At 50.2% G+C, this 19,941-nt stretch overlaps 6 protein-coding genes across 6 annotated transcripts in view; 4 read left to right on the top strand and 2 right to left on the bottom strand.

The window, feature by feature from the left end:
* Positions 1–1,328, top strand: part of FOXG_01866 (sorting nexin-41) — a gene marked incomplete at its 5' end in the record, with an annotated part of 2,173 nt that extends 845 nt beyond the window's left edge. Inside the window, 2 exons of the mRNA XM_018378931.1 lie at positions 25–1,113; positions 1,167–1,328. Coding sequence (XP_018234924.1) covers positions 25–1,113; positions 1,167–1,262 — 1,185 coding nt within the window. The 3' untranslated portion in view covers positions 1,263–1,328. The remainder of the gene's footprint in view (positions 1–24; positions 1,114–1,166) is intronic.
* A 483-nt stretch (positions 1,329–1,811) lies between these two features.
* On the top strand, positions 1,812–3,389 carry FOXG_01865 (mRNA guanylyltransferase). Its single transcript, XM_018378930.1, has 2 exons — positions 1,812–2,091; positions 2,154–3,389. Exons 1-2 carry the CDS (start codon positions 1,910–1,912, stop codon positions 3,139–3,141), a joined length of 1,170 nt encoding a protein of 389 aa, XP_018234923.1. The 5' UTR covers positions 1,812–1,909; the 3' UTR covers positions 3,142–3,389.
* Positions 3,390–3,657: 268 nt separating this feature from the next.
* FOXG_01864 (uncharacterized protein) lies at positions 3,658–5,044 on the bottom strand (the record flags this gene model as incomplete). The annotated part of the gene is made up of 3 exons (XM_018378929.1): positions 3,658–4,654; positions 4,717–4,831; positions 4,888–5,044. The coding sequence occupies 3 exons, from the start codon at positions 5,042–5,044 to the stop codon at positions 3,658–3,660; spliced, it is 1,269 nt and encodes a 422-aa protein (XP_018234922.1).
* Positions 5,045–7,598: 2,554 nt separating this feature from the next.
* On the top strand, positions 7,599–12,129 carry FOXG_01863 (sister chromatid cohesion protein PDS5; the record flags this gene model as incomplete). The annotated part of the gene is made up of 3 exons (XM_018378928.1): positions 7,599–8,021; positions 8,075–11,503; positions 11,554–12,129. 3 exons carry the CDS (start codon positions 7,599–7,601, stop codon positions 12,127–12,129), a joined length of 4,428 nt encoding a protein of 1,475 aa, XP_018234921.1.
* A 157-nt stretch (positions 12,130–12,286) lies between these two features.
* On the bottom strand, positions 12,287–15,299 carry FOXG_01862 (uncharacterized protein). The gene is made up of 2 exons (XM_018378927.1): positions 13,248–15,299; positions 12,287–13,182 (listed from the first exon to the last, which is right to left on the bottom strand). The coding sequence occupies exons 1-2, from the start codon at positions 15,051–15,053 to the stop codon at positions 12,874–12,876; spliced, it is 2,115 nt and encodes a 704-aa protein (XP_018234920.1). The 5' UTR covers positions 15,054–15,299; the 3' UTR covers positions 12,287–12,873.
* Positions 15,300–17,502: 2,203 nt separating this feature from the next.
* Positions 17,503–19,139, top strand: FOXG_01861 (methionyl aminopeptidase; the record flags this gene model as incomplete). Its single annotated transcript, XM_018378926.1, has 5 exons — positions 17,503–17,527; positions 17,824–18,012; positions 18,073–18,171; positions 18,255–18,887; positions 18,946–19,139. The coding sequence occupies 5 exons, from the start codon at positions 17,503–17,505 to the stop codon at positions 19,137–19,139; spliced, it is 1,140 nt and encodes a 379-aa protein (XP_018234919.1).
* Positions 19,140–19,941: the final 802 nt, after the last annotated feature.

Below are 19,941 nucleotides of genomic sequence, written 5' to 3'. Positions count from 1 at the left end.
CATCCCGTGTCGTCAATTCCCAAGTCGATCTTGAAAGCGCCTCGCTGGACCCGCAAATCCAACTCCCGCGCACAGCTACTTGCAATCCCGGCAGCATCGGCAAAGCTCAAGACGGTGGCTGGTACCAATCACGACAATAGCTCAGGCCACATACAAGCAGGGCCTCACGCCTTTGGCCGGTTTCCACCTGAGGGTCACAATCTGGGTGAACAGGAGCTGGACCCTTATTTCATCTCATACGAGTCTTCGATCAAGGAACTCGAACAGCTTCTTACTGGCCCAATGGAAAAGGTGAACAGACGAACTCTCAGTCATCTCTCCTCATTGGCGGCCGATCTTTGTGAGCTAGGATCCGTCTACAACGCCTTTGCGGTTTCAGAGCAGGCGCCGTCACTCGGACCGGCCATTGAGCGAATAGGCCAGGCAGCTGATCTATCATATATCGCCACAGAGGAGCTCTCAGGCTCTCTGGGTGCTAGCTTTGCCGAACCCATGCGTGAGCATGCGCAATTTGCGGGTGTTGTTCGAAGTGTACTAAAGTATCGTGTGCTCAAGCGTGTGCAGCAAGACTTGACTAGCGAAGAGCTGAACAAGAAGCGAGCGCTGCTCGACCAACTAGAGCAGAGTGAGGCCGAGGCTCGAAGAATTGAGAATTACCTCTCCAGCAGTCAGCAAATATCACCACCGCCAAAGCGATCGACGAGCCTTAAGGAGCCGTCCTCTCATCAACGGCGTGATGGTGGCCAGGACGACACCGAGTCCATCGACTCTGACTTTCCTGGGACCCACGGGGAATTTTCCTCGCACACACCTTCAGCCAGTCAGGGGTTACCCGAAAGGGGTACCAGTGCGCCGTCTCATAAGAAGATGCCCAGTGGGAACTCGATAACGAACAAGATTTTTGGACCCATCCGACATGCAGTACAAGGGGTCGTTGACGTCGATCCAGAGAGAACACGCCGCGATTTGATCGGAAAGACGAGAGAGAGCATCGGTCAGTTAGAACAAGCTCAAGTTGTCTCGGAGCGCGATGTCAAAGAAGCCAGCACGAGTGTTCTAAAGGATATGAAGCGATTCCAAAAGGACAAGGAGGACGACTTGCGACGCTACATGGTGAGTTTATGAGCTCAGTCTTGACTAATCTTCGAAGCGCTAACGTCCACCAGCTCGCTTATGCTCAGAGTCAGATCGAGTGGGCCAAGAAAAGTAAGCAACAATGGGAGGAAGCTCGAGCAGAGGTAGAGAAGATTGACGAGTCCTAAACATGTTGTACTCTGTTGTTTTGTGTGCCTGATGGGATGGTTCGAAAGCCGTAGATGATAAGAGGAGAGGAATAATATTCCCATATAATTCATTGACTTCTTCTCTGCTGTGATCTCTGCACTGACACTTATATTATAATTTATCGTGAAGTTGCGCAATTCTGCGAATTTGGTGTAGACTTGTTGACGATGAATTATTGGTCTCGCCAGGAAGGACAGAAGTCTGACACTGAAGACCGTGTAAGTGTCACAGGAATGCAGACCTTACAAATAAACATTGCAAGTCGTCTCTGAAGAAAAAAAGTGATTTTATGAAATCTAGGTCCAGCCTGAATGGCTGCCTACCTCGACTTGTTATATACCAGGTTAAATCTCCATTCCTCTCACAAGAATACTACATGACAGAAAAGAGCAAAAAAGAAAAATTCCTATTTTCTTTTTTTAAAAAAAAAAATCTCAAATACTCTCAAAGCGCTCCTGTCTCCCAAAAAGTAAGCTCCATGCCGTACCTCAATTGGAGCTTGGGAGCATAGTATGCGGTTCTGTAAGTGTTCCTTATCGATAAGCATTTATTATAAAGGACAGTAGCTTCATTGTCGCAACAACAATCAAACCTCACCCAGCGCATCCTCACCACAGTCATCGCGATGGCCCAACAAGATGGGCCCATCGCCTCCATCGCGGAGCCGGGCATCAAGGCTCAAGGACAACTACTCCACGAAATGCGCAAGGAGGTCGCGAACCTTCTCAACAGGTCTGCTACTGGCTTTCCCGGTGCGCAGCCCGTAAGCTTCGCCCGTCAGCATCTCGAGGAGCTCGCTCAGCACGAGTAAGATTGACATGGAACGCTATCTCGCGACCTAGAACCTACAGCTAACGGTGATCTTGTAGTTACTACGTAGTTGAAAAGTCCGACGGTATCAGATATCTCCTCTATTCGACAACAGACGAGAATGGAAACGAGGCTCACTACCTAATCGATCGCAAAAACGACTTTTGGTTCATCACGAACAGGAGCCTGCACTTTCCTCTCGAGAACTCCCCAGAAGCATTCCACACGAACACGCTGATCGACGGTGAACTGGTTTGGGACACAGGCTCCGACGGGAAGCGCGTCCCCATGTTTCTGGTATTTGACTGTCTGGTGCTGGATGGTGCCCTGCTCATGGAACGAACACTCGACAAGCGGCTCGCATATTTCGACCAACGATTCTACCGCCCCTACAAGAAGCTTTATCAGGAATATCCTCAGGAACTAGAGTTCCAGCCCTTCTACGTGGAGATGAAGAAACCCCAATTTGCCTACGCCATTGATATGATGTTCAGAGATATCCTCCCCAAGCTAAAGCACGGCAACGACGGTCTGATCTTCACCTGTCGCACCACTGCTTACAAACACGGCACTGACAACCACATCTTGAAATGGAAGCCGCCAGAGGAGAACACTGTAGACTGCCGCCTGTCCCTGGACTTTGTGGAAGTTGAGCCCAACGACGAGGAGCGTCGCGAAGGCATCACTGAGCCATTCATTGATTATGACAGCGTCCCCAAGGCTGACTTGTACGTCTACGCAGGGGGTAGCGGCCCCGAAAAGTACGAGTATTTCAACAGCGTGTTCATCTCCGAGGAGGAGTGGGAGACTCTCAAGTCGCTAAACGATCCGCTTAACTGGCGAGTGGTTGAATGTAACATCGATGAGCAAGGTCGGTGGCGCATTGTGCGCTTCCGTGATGACAAGAACGAGGCCAACCACATCAGCACAACTAAGAGTGTGCTTCAAAGCATCGAGGACCGGGTTTCGGAAAAGGACCTGTACAGAGCAGCTGGGGAAATCAAGAATGCCTGGAAGGCTCGGGCGAGTAGGGGCCCTGCAAGATAGATTAATCGACAGGCAAACACGGCGTCCGGGAATATTGGTTCTGTATCGATAGGGCAAGGCGTTGGGAAAGGATTATGGATAGGAGATTCTCATATTTCACCACTGCACCACATAGCATCTCGCAAGTTTGATTTGAACAGACACACCTTCATAAATACATTCATAGCCTATATGAAATTAGGAGATATTGACAAACCTCAAAGCAACATCAAGAATTCGGCGCCGAAATTAAAAGTACCCATGCTGCGATATTGAACTTTTTTATCTATACCTAGCTCCCGGCGTCCCCTTATTCATTACCTAGGTACGCAGCATAGCGCAAGCCAAGAGCGGATTTACAGATCATCTCAATTCCATTTCCAGTTTGGATACCAAGTCCAATGCCAGTTCTGGCCGCTGAAACTCCAATTCTCCTAACGTGGTCCTTGCACGTCTTGCGAGTGCTTTCTTGCCATTCCTTTCCTTGATCAAGTTTTCTCAAAAGGGCAGCATATGCGCCGATTACTCCGTCCAAGCTCAGAGTGCAAACATGATAATGGCCACCAGCATAACGGTGCAGCTAAGATTGGTGGTCCCGCTGGTACCACCCCACCCACGAGGCTCGGGCTTCTTGGTGCCTCCTGAGACGACAACAGGAGTCGGAGTAGGTACAGTAGGCACAACAGTAACGCTACCGGATAGACCCGGCAGTAAGGTATTGTTGGCGGTTGGGTAAGGTGGGTAAGCAGGAGGCGGAACCATGATAGTTGTTGTAGAGGTCGGGGGCACACCAGCAGTTTCGTAAACAGTCGTTGTGGAGCTACTGGAAGGAGAAACTGACACGATGGGTGAACATTCTGGGCATTTGCTAGTCAAAGTGACAGTGATGAATGAGTCGGGAGTGATGGTCTTCTCAACAGTGGTGTACTGGGTGACAGTGCTCAGACCTTCCCGAGGAGGATAGAGACTTTGAATGGTAATAGTTGTGTGCGGTTTAGGGAGGGGCGAGGACACCTCGAAAGTTTTCGTGATGGTCTCAGGGCTGGCGGTGGTGAGGGCATCGGACGAACCAACAGTGAGAGAAAAATCGGTCTTGCTCTCAGTCACAGTCTGTGGGTTACCAGTGACGATGGCATCAGATGGACCACTGGTGAGAGAGAAATCAGTTTCGTTCTCGGTCACAGTCTGTGGGTTGCCGGTGACGATGGCATCAGACGGACCACTGGTGAGAGAGAAATCAGTTTCGTTCTCGGTCACAGTCTGTGGGTTGCCGGTCACGGTGGCTCCAACAGCATCACCTGAGGAGTCCTGGGAGGCTATGTCGTTAGGTACAGTGACCGTGTAGCTCTCGGTCATGGTAACGACCTGAACCTCACAGTATTCGGTAGTGCTCTCCCGTGTGGTGACAGAAACAGACAGGGCTTCACCAGGCACAGTGACATAGCGGGTTCCAGTAACGGTTGCAACCTCGGTGACCACATCAGCATTCGAGGTGTAACTGACGCCATAGATTGTAGATAGAGCCGTCTTAGTCCTGTCTCTAGGGGTCAGTGGCTTCTTGGGCATCATAAAAGTACCTGGGAGTCGGGGACATACGAGATTGGGTATGAAGCACCGGTGCTCTCGAGATGGCGAGCAACGTTGTGCACCTGATCACTTGAAAGAAAATCGACAGTGCCGCGCTCCTGATCGTGGAAGAACTTCAAGTTGGCTGTTACCTGGTTAGTTTGTCACAAGCCGTGGCAACAACGAGTTCCAAAAACATACCGTAGACTGCGCCAACAACACCCATGCCAAACATGACGGGAATTGCACATATGATAATCACAAAAGCAACAAGCAGCTTGACGAAGAATGGAGATCTCTTCTTCTTGCTATCCCCGGACATTCGAGGAATTTGGCCCTCACCCTTCTCGGAATCCATCAAGTCCGCCACTGGAGATGGAATCAGCCTTGGAGAGTACTGGAAAACAGCTGTGGACGTACTTGGATCAAAATTGATAGTGAGTAATACTGGATAATCAAAGTGACTGCTAGTGTGATCAGCAAATTATTCGCCGGGTAAGTAAAAAGACACGGGCGCAATTCGTGATGAGAGCGATGCAGCGCCTGATGCCCGAGACCAAGTGGAAGACAGTGCTATAAGTAACAAAAGAAAAGAAAAGAAAATATACATACCGGTCGAGCGGATAGAATAAGGCCTTTTCTGGTTGGAAAGACAAATTATGTTAGACGACGTTGGAGTAACGAAGTTTGGAAGATGGAGGAGTAGAGTAGAGACGAGGGATGAGGAGAGGAAGATATAGTAAGGGTGGGAGAGGGAAAGGAGCGGACGGCCTGCTGAGTGATTCAAGGAAAGAAGTAGGGCTGGAAGGAGGTTCCATGGCAGCGAGAGAAGGCAAAATCAATAAACAGAGCAGGAGAGGCAGTGATTCATTATGGCACCAAGAAAGAGCAGGGCTGCATGTTGCTCTGCTGGCTGGTTGGCAGCTGGCAGCTGGCAGCCAGTGGCAGGCTTAACGCTTGCAATAACTCTCAACATCCTGTCTACTAGCACCTACCTTAGGAGAATGGAGTTTCAAGGTGAAGCAGCGATCGCAAATTTTGAAGAACGGAGAATGTTGGCTTACATTGAACTCAGGCGATTTCAATTGCCTTGTTTCCTTCGTTAGTCGCGTGTCAAACGGGAGTTGAACAGATCTTTCAGTGGAAAGGCGACTAAAAAGACCAGCCTGTTTTAAAGAGAGAAGAGGCATGAAATAGGAGGGAAGGAAGAGAGGTCGCATTCTTCTTCTAAAGGGGCAACGGCTCAACTTGTACTCAACAGCTTGCCACCAAAGCACTACAGGCAGTGGAGATAACCCTCGCAACACCATCTTCTACTTCAATCAACGGGAGATCCCCTTTCATAGGCGAGTACAAGTTAATTATCCCGTTGGCTGCCACTTACAGGGTAGCAAAATGATTCGACACGCGGCAAACGATGCGGCCAAACTTGTGCAACAGAGATCGATCCTGAATTGCTCCAGGCCGAAACCGCAAGGGAACTTTCTAGAATGAAACCTCAAAATGGAGGCTCTGTGTGTCAAATTCGCCTCACGGTGAAATGAAGCAAACATACCATGGTCGTACATAAACGGCTCTGTTGCAACGATTCCAGTATCACCGTGTTCGCAACACTTGTATCCAATGCCGTGTATGTACGTACCAGCAGAGCCAGTCGAGTTGAATTATCGGTTAATTGATGAGCTTCAAGATACGAAGATTAATATGTGATGACAAAAGGTAATACAGAAAAGGTAGTGCTCGTGATGTTGCTGTTTCTCAACTCTTACTTGGGAGCCGTTGACTTGGGAGCTTGGCATGTCTCTGTCCTTGGACCATCTACATTGACTTCAGTAACCAACGTGGAGTTCCATTACTGCCTAGGTAGGTAGTTAAAGGTACATATATTCAGAAAGCTATGCCTGAATATGGCATCCCTCGCGATTCCTCGAACGACGCTTAGTTGTCAGACACCGCGGGCCACATAATCCCCCATCAGGAGCCACGACCAGTAGACAAAACAGTGGTAGCTCACAATGGAGGTTTTCGTTGGTTACTTTAACCTATACCTATCTCCAAGACAGGGAGCATTCTAGCAAAGGACATGAATAGGGCGATCATGAGAGGAACAAATTAACGTCTTGGTGTAAAGTTCCAGATCGGAGCCAAATTCCCGTCTCAGTCAATCATAAACCAAAAATGACGTGTAAGATTGTCGAAAGGGGGTTAAATAGTCGTGCAATTGTGATTCAAAAAGAGACTTGAGGTTGGAGTTTTATGTAAGTAGCTAAGGTACCTTAGCCAAAAACATGAGCTCAGTAGAAGCATAAACATCAAGGGCATATCCTATTGGTGGGGCAGCAACCCAGGCTGTTCAGGCAGTGACTCAATTAGGTATAAGGTAGGTACCTAGCTTGGCTCTCTGGTGCTAGCTTTCCTACCGTGAGGTAGCTCGGTCAAGGAAGCTCCTGTTCATGCTGCTTGGCTACCTACCCACCCAACGTCCGTCCCCCATCGAAGTGGAAGTGGAAGTGGAAGTGGAGTGGCTAACGTCCAAAACCAAAAGTAAGGTCGCGTCGCGCGCACGGAACACGCCTCCGCTTATCACAAGAACATCTCTCCCACTTCGTGTCTGACCTTTAATTTATCGTCGCCCTCGAGATTTTGCTGTCTTTACGATACCTAACTCCATCGCTCTGAAATTACCATACTGGCGCTGCCTCCACCGGTGCTGGTATTGCAGTGGCCAGGTCTTTGCTACAGCAAGCGCATGCGATGCGGTGTTAGGACAATTACGCACCCCAAATTTCGTATCCCAGCAACTCCAATAGTCACAACACACCGTCTGCCGAAGCATTCTTATTGAGTTCGCTCCTAGGCCCTCCAGCTCCTTCAAAAGAAGAATTCAATTGGCGGTTTTTGTATAGCGCATGATGGCGCGTCGTCGGCGCGTCGAGAAGCCTGCCCAAGTGGAGGAGGAGGAGGAAGTCGTTGAGCGGGAAGATGAGCAAGACCAAGAAGAAGAACAGCACGAAGAGCGCGACCATGACTCAGAGAATGAGGAGGAGGGCGAGCAACGCAGCTTGGCTTTCGACGAAGAAATTTCCTGGAAACCCGCCAAGCCAATTCCTACGAGCACTCTGATAAAACGACTCGACAAATTATCCAAGGAGCTCTCCGATCTCGATCAAGGTGCCGCCGACCTGGACTCCATCAGAGATGTGGCCAAACAATTGGGACACCGTAACCTACTTCAGCACAAGGATGGCGGTGTCAAGGCATACACAGCATGCTGCCTAGTCGATATTCTTCGACTCTTCGTTCCCGATGCTCCTTTTACCGACGACCAGATCAAAGTGTGTTTGGCACGATTCTCCATCTATATCTGTACCATGCTAACATGCTCCAGATGATATTCACCTTGTTCATCAAGGATATCCTGCCGGCTCTGCACGATCCCACAAATCCATATGACAGCCAGCACAAATACGTTTTGGCATCTCTTACGGAAGTCAAGAGTATTTTACTCCTCCACCAAATCTCCAACGCTGACGATCTACTGTTACGACTCTTCAACAGCACATTTGACGGAGTATCGGCATCTGGTTCTAAGGCAGCATCTGAGGAACAGGTCGCTAAAGACGTTGAGATTCACCTGACAGAAATGCTAATGCAGTTGATTGACGAGGCCGAGAGTGTGTCGGCTTCTGTTGTCGACGCGATTATCAGTCAGTTTCTGAGAGCTGCTCCTCCCGGTGGAAATCGACATAAAGGACAGAACGGGAATCAATCCACTCTTCTTCTCAAGGAAGAACCACCAGCATATGTCATGGCGAAAAACATATGCAATGGATGTTCCGATAAAATGGCACGTTACGTGAGTCAATACTTCAGTGACGTTATCCTTAACGCTTCCGGCTTCGCTACCAAATCCAATGGGCAGCGACATGCGGATGATTCTGATGATGAAGACGGGACTCTGGGCCCATCAGAGGCAGATCTGAGGAGTCTCCGCCAAGCCCATCTACTCATTCGCGAACTGTGGCGAGCCGCCCCGACAGTTCTTTCCAACGTGGTACCGCAGCTCGATGCTGAGCTTTCAGCCGACAATGTGCATCTTCGTCAAATCGCCACAGAGACGATTGGCGACATGGTTTCAGGCATTGGTGCAGCGGGACCACCACCTCCTCCTTCGTTGGAACCAGCGGCTTATCCTCCCATAAAATTACTGGACGACACTCCACCCCCAGCCGTCGAGAACGTCTTGACAAAACCTTACTCACCTCAGTCTTTTGCTCAAATACATCATGCCGCGTATCGCAACTTCGTTGGGAGAAAGAATGACAAGGCCGCCATCATTCGTGCGGCTTGGATCTCTGCTGCTGGTTATATATTGGCCACGTCTGCAGGGGGCATTGGTCTTAGCCGCGAAGAGGAGAACGAGCTCATCAAGGCACTCTACGAAAAGCTCAATGACAGCGAAGAGAAAGTTCGGCTGGCTGCGGTACAAGCAGTCGAGCTGTTTGACTTCCGCGACATCGTTCTGAAACTTGGAGCTCTCGGAGGCGTAGAGAAGACTGGCTCAATATTTGCCAGCTTGGCGGATCGATCTCGTGATAAGAAGCCCGCCGTACGTGTTGAAGCCATGGTTCTACTGGCAAAGTTGTGGTCAGTTGGTGCTGGGGAGATTGCTGATGGACAAGAGGCTGTCATATCCTGCTTAGGTGGTGTGCCTTCCCGCATCCTCAGTGTGTGGTATATCGGCGATGAGGATCTCATCATTCTTCTTGAACGGGTCATGTTCGAGTGTTTGGTCCCTTTGAAGTATCCCTTCATAAAGGGCGCAAAATCAAAGGCGGCCTCTCAGTCGCAGACGGCCAATAGCCAGGCGGATCAGGACAAAATTCGCGCAGAGAGGATCCTACTGTTGCTTAAGTCACTGGATGCGTCTGCCAAGAGGGCTTTTTTCATTATGCAGGCCCGTCAGCCCCAGGTTGCCAAGGGAGTTGAAGTATTCATTCAGCAATGTGAAGCCTATAACGGGGGGGTGATCAATGCAAACGAGGAAAAGGTCAAAGCCGCCTTGAGCAAGACCTTCCAGTGGTTCGGTGCGTTTTTCCCGGATCCGCTCAAGGTCCGTAGCGATCTCCAGAAGTTCGCGAAACTCAACGATCGCCGTTGTTACCAGCTTCTCAAGTTTATTATTGCATCCGATACCGAATATCTACATGTCCGAAGAGCCATCAAGGAGTTGATTGCCAAGGTCCAAGGTAACCCAGGGTCAGCGAGCTGTTTGGATACCCTCATCCCTCTAATTTACCGGGCCGGCTCTTTGATGTATAATCGGAGTCACTTGGCTACAATCATGGACTACTCCAAGAATGACAAAGCTGGATTCTCTACAGTTGCCCATGAGATCTTGAATGATATATCACAGCGAAATCCTGCGCTTTTCAAGGCTCATTCGGACAATCTCAGAAAGGAGATCATCAGCCAAGCACCGTCAGGCAGCCAGCCTAACGAGCCCGCCGTGGTGGATATTCTCAAGGCATACTCGTCCTATTCCAAAAGATATCCCCAGGAGATTACCTATGACAAGAAGTTCATTCAGGTTCTTATGGACTACGCCTTATGTGGGGTTCCTGCCAGAAGTGCCAAGTATGCCGTCAACATTCTGCTTGCTAAGAACGATGACAAGAGTAAAGTTACCGCCACCGCTCTTCTGCAAAGAATCATGAAGGACTTCAAGTATGGCTCGCCGAATTTCTTGACAAGATTGGCTGCAGTCAGCCAGCTTGAACGTCTAGCACCAACAGTCACTCTAGACTTTGATGAGACAATCAACGACTTGACAATCAAGCAAATTCTGCGTCAAGTCCGTACTAATGACAAGAACCCTGAGGTTTCCTGGGTCGAGGATGAGGACATGAATGAGGAACTACAAGCAAAATGTCTTGCCATGAGGACACTGGTCAATCAAGCGCTCGCGAATCAGGACGACGATGACTCCCTGACTCGAGTGAAACTGGTCTTTAAACTCCTGAAAGAATTTGTGGTGCAAGAAGGAGAGTTTTGCAAAGTCAAGGATACTCCATTGGCTCACAAAAAACGACTCAGACTTCTTGCTGGACTTCTGATCCTGAAACTATGTACTGTCAAAAAGTACGATGACGAGTTTGATCCCGCTAGCTTCAACAAGCTTGCAGAGCTCGTGCAAGACACAGAACTTGAGGTTCGTCGTCATTTCATGGAGAAATTACAAAGCTACATCACTCAAGGAAGATTACGGGCGAGATTTTACACAATGCTCTTCTTGGCTGCTTTCGAGCCAGCAGCAGAACTCAAAAGCCGGGTAGAAACCTGGTTGAGATCCAGAGCCCGACTCTTTGCTCAAAACAGGGCTCACGTACTCGAGGCCATGATTAGTCGCTTCATTCCTCTACTGGCTCACCATCCTGACTACAGCTCTGACGTTGATGACCTGGCTGATTTCGCCAATTATTTCGTCTTTTATCTTAATACTTGTGCAACAGAAGAGAACATTTCATTGATCTACAAGTACGCTGAGCGTGTCAAGCAAACGCGCGATGCACTGAACCCCGAGGCTAGTGAGCGGATATATGTGCTGGCTGATATCGCAATGGCAGTCACACGCAAGTGGCAAGAGAGGAAAAACTGGGTTTTCCAGGCTTATTCGGGCAATGTCGGCCTGCCAAGCGGTCTTGTGCAAAGCTTGCCGTCGAGTAGCGTTGCCCATGAGATTGCCCAGAAGCAATATATGCCAGAAGAGCTGGACGAGAAGTTGGACGAACTGCTCAAAGCTGCCGATCGCAAGAAGGTTTGTGCTCCTTAGTCGCTATGAAGATTACTCCTAATGATTGATCATAGAAACGAAAATCAACGGGAGAAAAGCAGGATCCTCCAGCAAAGAGGGTGAGAACTCAAATCAAGACAGTCATCCGAGAGAAGCGTGATAGCAGGCCCAAAAAGGTCCCGAAACCTAAGAAATCCAAGCCAGTCAAAGACACACCACCGCCTTCAGAACGTCGTCGCAGTGGTAGAGCTCATAAGGTGTCTGTCTATACAGAGCGAGAAGACGAAGAAGACGAGGAGGAGATGCTGGAGGGCGTGGCCGACTGGGAATATCCAGAAAATGATAGTGAAGGTGGCGAGGCCAGTTCAGGCGACGATGAATCAGAGCTTTCGGATGCTCCCCCAGAGGAAGACGATGAAGATGACAGTAATAAGGCATCGGACAACGACGAGCCTCCAGAACCGGAAGCGGATAAGCCTGGAGAACCCAGATTCAACGGAAGAAACGCAGCTCCAGCACTGAAGAGCAGGGGTGCGTCTAAGCCACCTGTCAAGGCCAGTGTTCTTGCAGAGGTAAAGCGACCAACGAGGTCAACGAGGTCACGACGGGGCAAGGGCACAGACGATATGGAAATTGATGCTGACGAGTAATCAAGGGGCCAAGTACCATGGTTGGGATTACAGGATGCCAATATTTTGAAATCATGCCTCTTCTATTATTATTGGGTCTGATCTTTCTCTCTTATATAGGTACAAGAGTGGTGACAAAGCCGATGAGATTTGGGGAGTCCGTTTGGCTTCTATCATACAGGGAAGGGAGTCTTTGGTTTGTGGGTAATTGTCTTGTCGTATACCCTCTCATACGGGACTCTAGCAATAGCATTTCGTTTTCATGACATTTCAATCTCGATTTACAAGTCATGAGCGACCTCAGACTCATATTGTATGTACCTAAAAGGCCAGTCCTGTACATGTCAGGTATGGAAAACATGTAAGCAAACGCTCTGATATTGATTTTCACTCCCTGTCCTAGCCCAGCTGTACAGCGCCTAGTTCTCCCGTAGACTCCAAAATGAATAATAGACCAACCTGGAGGGAGGAAGAGACAGCTGTTCGTTTCGTCGGTTCCTCATGACCCCGTCATTCCCTTCTGTGCTCATAGAACTCGAGGCTTTATGTACAAAACAATGATGAAAATCCACCAGTCACTAACTCTCTGTCTTTGAAACTGAAAATCCCGATGCAAAGTAAATTTGAAAAGAACCAAGAACGCCCCTTTGTCATCGAGCAAGATGCAGCCCAAGAGAACAAGGCCGGGTAGTAAGGTATACATACAGTGGCGAAATCTCTGTTTCACATGCTGCTTGAGAAGCGCCCGCATAATAAATCGGAAACTCAAGGATTGGCCTCCCTCGCCACGCGCTTAGCAACAGCATTCTTGTGGCCTGAAAATTCGAGATGGGTCTCAAACTTCTTAACCGTCATATCTGGGCCAGGTGTATAGAGCTTAGTTGTACAGTCCAGGCAGCGGATACGCGGCAGCCAGGCATATTTGACACCTTCGGGCAGAGGCTGGCCTTGGATAGGTAGCTCTGTCACGGGGTGCAGATAGGAGTACTTCATCGTGGCCTCAAACCTGTCGCCACGGTTATAGGTCTTCTCTAATTCCTTGAGGGCATTGACAAGCCATTCAGGGGCCGGGGGCTGGAGAAGCATTGCAGTCAGTACCACTGTCGATGTGCGTATTATTCAAAGGCTTGGTGACCTACTGATGGCATGTGAGAAGACTGTCCAGGAACTGTCGGAGGGGCCGGTAATCGGCCAAGTTGACCTGGCGGAAGGGACGAGGATGGAGTTGCTGAAGCGTGAGGCATAGCGCTGGACGGGGTCGAAGGTGGCGGTGGCATGGATCTTGAGGGAGTGGAGGCGCTGGGTGCTCGTGGGAAGGACACTGGTGTCTGAGATGGCGGCCTCAAGTCTGAGTAGTCGCGGTTCATCAACCGCCTCAGCTTGTCGCGGGAGAGCTTGAGTGTCACGATCAAATGCGACGGCTCTTCTGTTTCCTCTCTGAACCGGCGGGAGGTCCTGGTCTCGTGGTGATGTGTGATGGCGCTTGATTCAGGGGTTTCAGACCGGCCGAGGTTGGCCATTCTTTGCTGAGCTGCAGATGCAGCACCGCGCATACCTCGTGTTCGAGCAGTACCACCCGTGATTTGTGAGGGAGCGGGTGAATCAGGAGCTGAATCGTCGCTATCATCTGAATCTGAGATCTCTCCATCACGTACAACGCGCTTCGCCCTGGGGCCAGCAGCCCTTTTGTAGAGTCTACTCTCGTCAATGGTGGCTGCAGCCCCAGGCAAAACAGAAGAGACGACCAACGTTCGAATGGTTCTTTGCCTTTCTCTGAGATCGGGCAGCTGGGGACCTCCTCTTCTGTTGATCGATCTCTTCTGGCGACGCTGCTCACGGGAGAATATCGTTTCGTTCCGCTCCAGATCGGCTTCGCTGAGTTCGTAGAGATATGGTGCGTATTCCTTGGCCTGCTGCTGCGGTCGGAAGACAGTGGGGAGAGGCGTCTGGAGGAATGCGCCGACGAGATCAGGGTCTTCGACTGGTCGGCCATCGAAAGGATGGCCAACGCTGTACAAACTTCTGGTAAAAAGTTGTGTCTGCTCTCGAATACAGTGTGCGATGGCGGTTGTAAATTCGCCAGATAGGGACAGATCCCGAGCCATGTTGGCAGCAAAGTCCTCTGGCGAGTTTGACGGGTTATTGATTTCCCATTCGAACTGGTCAACAAGGGTATGCTGGCCAATCGTAATATTCAGCTTGACGAGGATTCGCATCTCGTCGTTTTTGTATGCTGAATAGGGGAGCTCGGGGTCAAGCGCATCATCTTCTGAATATACCAACGGGTAAAAGTCATTGAGCTGCTCCCGCATTTGATGCACGACCTGCTCGTATACCGGTTGAGACGCGGGGGGCTTTAGACCCATATCTTCAACAAGTTGCGCGGCGAACAATTCGACCTGTAGAAGCCTCTCGTGCAAATTCCAGGTAAAAGTATCGCGCAGCTTGATCTTATCCCACTCAACCTCTAAACGCAACGGGACCAGCTCCTCGTGCTGCTCGGCCTGCTTCAACATATCCTTGCGCTTGTACTTGAGGGGTGGCGTCGTTCGTTGGCCAGGTCGGGGCTTCTGGGAGGGATAGATGATTCGTGAGGGTCCTTGGTTCTCTGTGTATCCATTGGCGAAGCCATTGTAGCCCTCTCCGTAGAGCCTCGACGGGGGGAACCATTGACGATACTCGGTGCGGACCTGGCGGTATTCTTGGATCTTGTCGCGCGTGTCGCTCATTATCTTGCGTGTCTGGTCGAGCTGACCGCCGAGCGCCGCGGCGGCGATGGCATCGCGGGTGATGTACCGCTCGACCATGAGTTTATCGAAGGACTCCTTCGTGCGCACTGGAATATTACTGGGAGAGTTTGAGGAGGACACATCCTTATCTGCGCCTGTGGCAGCCGAGCCCGTGGCCGGCGCCGAAGACGTTGACGCGGAGGGCTGAGCGGCCATGTTCAGACGGTAACGGGGCGCGGATCGCGGTCGCGGGTCGCGGCGCAGCGGAACTGCCGCGTTGGAAAGGAAACAAGCGAGAGTTTACAACTTTTTGTGTTCAGTACGCGGCGGATAGTTTGATGTCTTATCTGAGTGTTGTCCTTGGCCGGTGGAATCGGCGTTGTTGGGGTGAAAGGCTAAAGGTTAAAAAGCGCGAGGCGACAAGGCTTGACGATTTGGTAAGTTCAGTTGCCAATGCTGGTGCAGGCTGGGACGTGAGGATTTCTGCCACGCTGCGACTAGGACGGGAGTTTGATCAGTCAGGGCGTCCTGTGGCTGAATGTAGTTGTACATTCTGTCGGCGTAATTTCCCGTCCAACTTGATGTATCTAGACTCGACTGCGCCACCTGTATCTCTATCAGGTGTGGCTTGTAATTCGGTGACTACCTGACAGTTGCTCGTCGTTGAGTTGACGTCTTCTGCATGCTTTCTTGTAGTACTTGCTCTTTATTCTCATTACTTGTAGTCTGTCTGGTTTTTCTTTATATCTGATATGTCTTGGGATAGCTCATGTTACTATAGAGTTAGCAGTCTGGAGTCCCAAAGCACGACTGATCCTGAATATTTCATTAAATGACGATGCCAAATTACAGCGTATTACTGTTCTGAGCTATGTGATTAGGCTTGGTGTTTGGTAGATCATAAGGGCTTATGTTTATTGATAATATTTATTTTCTTGGCTGATTGTGAACCTTGACACAAGAGATCATTGATGAGCTTTCAAGCTTAAGGTTGTGTTGTCGATGTTGATGTATGACTTATAACGGCTGAAGTCAAACAGCTTGCATGTGAAATGTCTATATATCGAATCCAAGTCATGATACATAAGTGCTCCATCTAATAAATCGCCATATAGCAGCAAACTAAATTTGTGAATTGTTACTTTTGTTTGTTTGTTTGTTTGTTTGTATATTTTTCGTCTGGGTGGCTGTAACGAAGCCAGATCTCCTACTGGAGCAAAAGACGTGCTGAGCTAGCTAGGTACAGGGAAACCCCGCTTCCTTCACCATCCAGCATACCAATGGCACAAAAGGTGCTGTATTTCTCAAGCCCGTCACCCGTCAGCGGGTTCGGGGGCAATCTACTGTCGAGCTTTTTCCACCGACCAGAATTCTCTCACGCATCACTACATCTGCTGACGCAGTCCACAATCTCCAGTAACCAAGTTGTAGCTCGTAGTCGACTGTCGTGGCGGCAGGGAAAAACCTTGGGAAGGAATCAGAGGCCGGCGGTGCGGCTTGCCTTCAAAGGGGAAAAACCCATCGCAATCGGCGTCGTTGATCGGGAGGATGTCGCTACCGATGCCACGGGCACCGTCCTCCGATATCTAAGGCGTTCTGGTTCTGAGGTGCCGCCATTAGATCCGACAAAGGTGTTGTCAGAGAAGGTGAACTCTCCAAAATTCCTTCTCTGAAAACTGCTGTTAGGGAGCCGATGGCGTCCCCGCAGTATTGTGTGGCCGAGTAGCCCGTAGAAAATCCCGCTCCTAACAGTGCACTAACAGTGCGTGCCAAGAAAGAATTTTTACAGGGGAGAGTTGTGTGAATTGTTACTGAGAGCGGGACCTGGATACTCTAGGGTAGCCGACAGAGGCTCACAACGGACGGGAGTGGCCGACAGCCCAATATAGAAATAGTCCAGGGCTGGATGAAGTCATGATTTATAGCATGTGCTCATGGCCCCTCATTATCGAGACTGCCTTTTTAATTAAACGAATTGTGTCGCAAAAAAGGTGGTTATAACGTGAGAAAGTAAACAAGTGGAGAAATACAGCACATGCCCAAGCTCCCATATTAGAAAATCCTTTTACCGAGTGAATATCGTCGAGACAATGATCTACCAATGGCTTGGATCATCAAGGATTCCTCCCGTCCGTGTCTGCAAGCATGTGGCGGCTGCTTGCGCACACAAATACGCCCACACTGCATGGATATTTATTCACTGATCCTATAGTCGAGTCATCGAGGAATGGCATGAGCTGGGCCAACAAGAGGCCCAATATGTATGCAACGACTCCTCGGGGAGAGTCACAACAAATCATGACAATATACTAGGCAAATACCTGATGCCAAATCCGGTGGATGGTAGGTAGGTAATGAATAAATACTGCCTCTTCAGGCTCTATCCTCCATCACCGTACCTGAGATTGATCAGAACCCCTCCACCAAATAGAAACCAAACCAAACCCTGTTGTCGAAACCCTCCCAGCTCAAACCCCACTTCCAAGTCCCCATTCCACACTGGGCGCTATTCGTATTGGATTGGATTCTGGATTCTTGTGTGCGCGTGCGACTGACCCAGCCTGATCTGACTTGCTCAAGCTTCCATCCACTCTTCCCCGGCATTTGCATTTGCAGTTCTTCTTTCAACTTTTTAAACACAACGAGTCAACAAATATTGCCCATCATGTCGTCCGAGACCAAGGAAACCGGTGAGTCCCCCCCCCCCCCCCGGAAAAAGCGTTACAAAGCGCTACAGTGCCCAATTAGCTGTCCCATCCCATCCCTTCCCTTCCATTAAAATCTCAGAGCTCCTTTGTAGCTCTGCCGTGCACTGGGCTGTCACGTCGGAGGCATACGACTGTTGCTGCCCCTCGTTGCTCCTCACTGCCCCGCCACCACAACAACATTACTGCGAATGCCCTCGTCATCAGTACCCCGCGATGGCCTCGCATGGGCACATCAATTTCGTCGCATTGAGCTCTATTGTGCTGACATAACCACACAGACTACTCTCTGGCCAACCCAGATACCCTTACCAAGTACAAGACCGCCGCTCAGATCTCCGAGAAGGTCCTTGCTGAGGTCTCCAAGCTCGTCGTCCCTGGCGCCAAGATCGTCGACATCTGCCAGCAGGGTGACAAGTTGATCGAAGAAGAAGTTGCCAAGGTTTACCGAGGAAAGAAGATCAACAAGGGTTCGTCACACACGCAAAACTTGGTCTATGGATATCGTTGAAGCTGACGCCACTTAAAAGGTTTCTCCCACCCCACTACCGTCTCCCCCTCGTCCTACGTCACTCCCTACACTCCTCTCACCTCCGACGAGGCTGAGGCCAATACCGAGATCAAGGATGGTGAGGCTATCAAGATCCAGCTAGGCGCCCAGATCGATGGCTTTCGGGTTCCATTGTCTGTGACACCGTGATTGCTACCCCAGAGGACAAGGCAGGCGACAAGATCACCGGTCGCACCGCTGACCTGGTTCTCGCCAACTACTATGTCAACGAGCTTCTCCTGCGACTGATGATCCCCCCTGGTCTCCTCGCCCAGGGCAGCGAGGAGGAGAAGGCCAAGGCTGCCTCCCAGAAGGCCCCTACACAGGCCAAGATCACCAGCCTCCTAGAAAAGGTCACCAAGGCCTACGAAGTTAACCTCGTCGAGAGCACCACCTCTTGGTTGTTCGACCACAACGAGATTGAGGGCAGCAAGAAGATTGTCCTTGCCCCCGCCGAGGGTACCAAGGGCGAGGGCGTTCCTGAGATTGGTGAGGTATGGGGTGTCGAGACCGGTGTCAGTCTGGGCTCGGGCAAGGTGAAGGGTCTTGATCAGCGTGCTACCCTCCACCGCCGCACCAACCAGACCTACGGTCTCAAGCGACCCACCTCGCGAAAGATCCTCAACGAGGTCCAGAAGAAGTTCGGCATCTTCCCCTTCAGCTTGCGACAGCTTGAGGACGAGCGTGATGCCAAGTCTGGTGTCGTTGAATGTGTCCGAGGCAACGTCTTCCGCCAATATGAGCTAGTTGGTGACAAGGACAACTCCCCCGTTGCTCGATATCTCACAACCCTTGGTAAGTCGCACGTCGAGAGGTTGACCAGTTCGAAAGTTGATACTGACACGACATGCAGCCATTACCAAGAACGGTATCACCAAGCTTGGTGGCTATTATCGTCCTCTGGACCTCGAGAAGTATGAGTCCGACAAGAAGATTGAGGATGAGGAGGTTCTCAAGATCCTGGAGCAGCCCCTGGCCAGAAACACCGGCAAGAAGAAGAGCAAGCCTAAGAAGAAGACCGCCAAGAAGGAGGACGATGAAGAGTAAAAGAAAACGACAAGATAAGACGGACAAGCTGGAGAGTTGCTGAACAATTGATGAAAGAATCCGAGGATAGGCAAACAAGAATCAAGTCAACCAGGATGTAAACCCAACATTCAGGCTCACAAGCTTCTCTACCGTTGGACGAGCTATGCGGATGAAAACACTTCCATCGAACAGAGTGGGCAGCTGGATGGTCAATATGCATGATTGGAATCTCGAAAAGCGAAGCACACCGTGTTGGTCAGGTGGTCTGGCATGACCAGAAAGATATATATAAGTCTAACACAACCTGATACTGATCAACCATGGAATTCTGTCTATGTGATGCATGTTTGCAAGAGTTCAACCGAACTGATTGAATCGTTGAGGCATACCAAGGCAGGCTGGGCGCAATAGCGATAAGACTGACAAAGATGGTTAGCGAGAGGCAATATGACTGAGAATGCAAATTAGGGAGAACCCACGATACTGCGCACATATATTTCTGCGCAGGGGCTGACTCCCAAAGTGCTGAGTGAGCGTGAACCACTCTTTGTCATGCCCGCTGATGGCGCAGACCCCCTGACAGCATATGGTTTATGACGATATATGGCAGCAAAGTGCGGAGAGGAGAGGTCAGACAGTCGTCCAGTTATTGGTGATGTGGCTGCCTTGAGTGCTGGGACTTGCAGATAAGGGATGACCCGGTTGAGTCGTCGTTGAAACACAGTACCAACAGTGCCATGCCAATTTGATGTCTATTACTGTTGGCATAAGGCATCATATACCCGTCGTACTGTTAGCTGCAGATATGGAGGTGAGCCAA

Source organism: Fusarium oxysporum, chromosome 5, assembly GCF_000149955.1.
Source record: "Fusarium oxysporum f. sp. lycopersici 4287 chromosome 5, whole genome shotgun sequence".
Classification (NCBI taxonomy): domain Eukaryota; kingdom Fungi; phylum Ascomycota; class Sordariomycetes; order Hypocreales; family Nectriaceae; genus Fusarium; species Fusarium oxysporum.
The sequence above is the reverse complement of the archived record's forward strand: the minus strand, read 5'-3'. Positions and strand labels throughout refer to the sequence as shown.

Coding starts and splice junctions, on each gene's coding strand:
- FOXG_01865 (XM_018378930.1), top strand. CDS start 1,910: ATGGCCCAACAAGATGGGCCCATCGCCTCCATCGCGGAGCCGGGCATC. Junction 2,092..2,153: donor GAGGAGCTCGCTCAGCACGA/GTAAGATTGACA, acceptor GTGATCTTGTAG/TTACTACGTAGTTGAAAAGT.
- FOXG_01862 (XM_018378927.1), bottom strand. CDS start 15,053: ATGGCCGCTCAGCCCTCCGCGTCAACGTCTTCGGCGCCGGCCACGGGC. Junction 13,183..13,247: donor AGTCTTCTCACATGCCATCA/GTAGGTCACCAA, acceptor ATGCTTCTCCAG/CCCCCGGCCCCTGAATGGCT.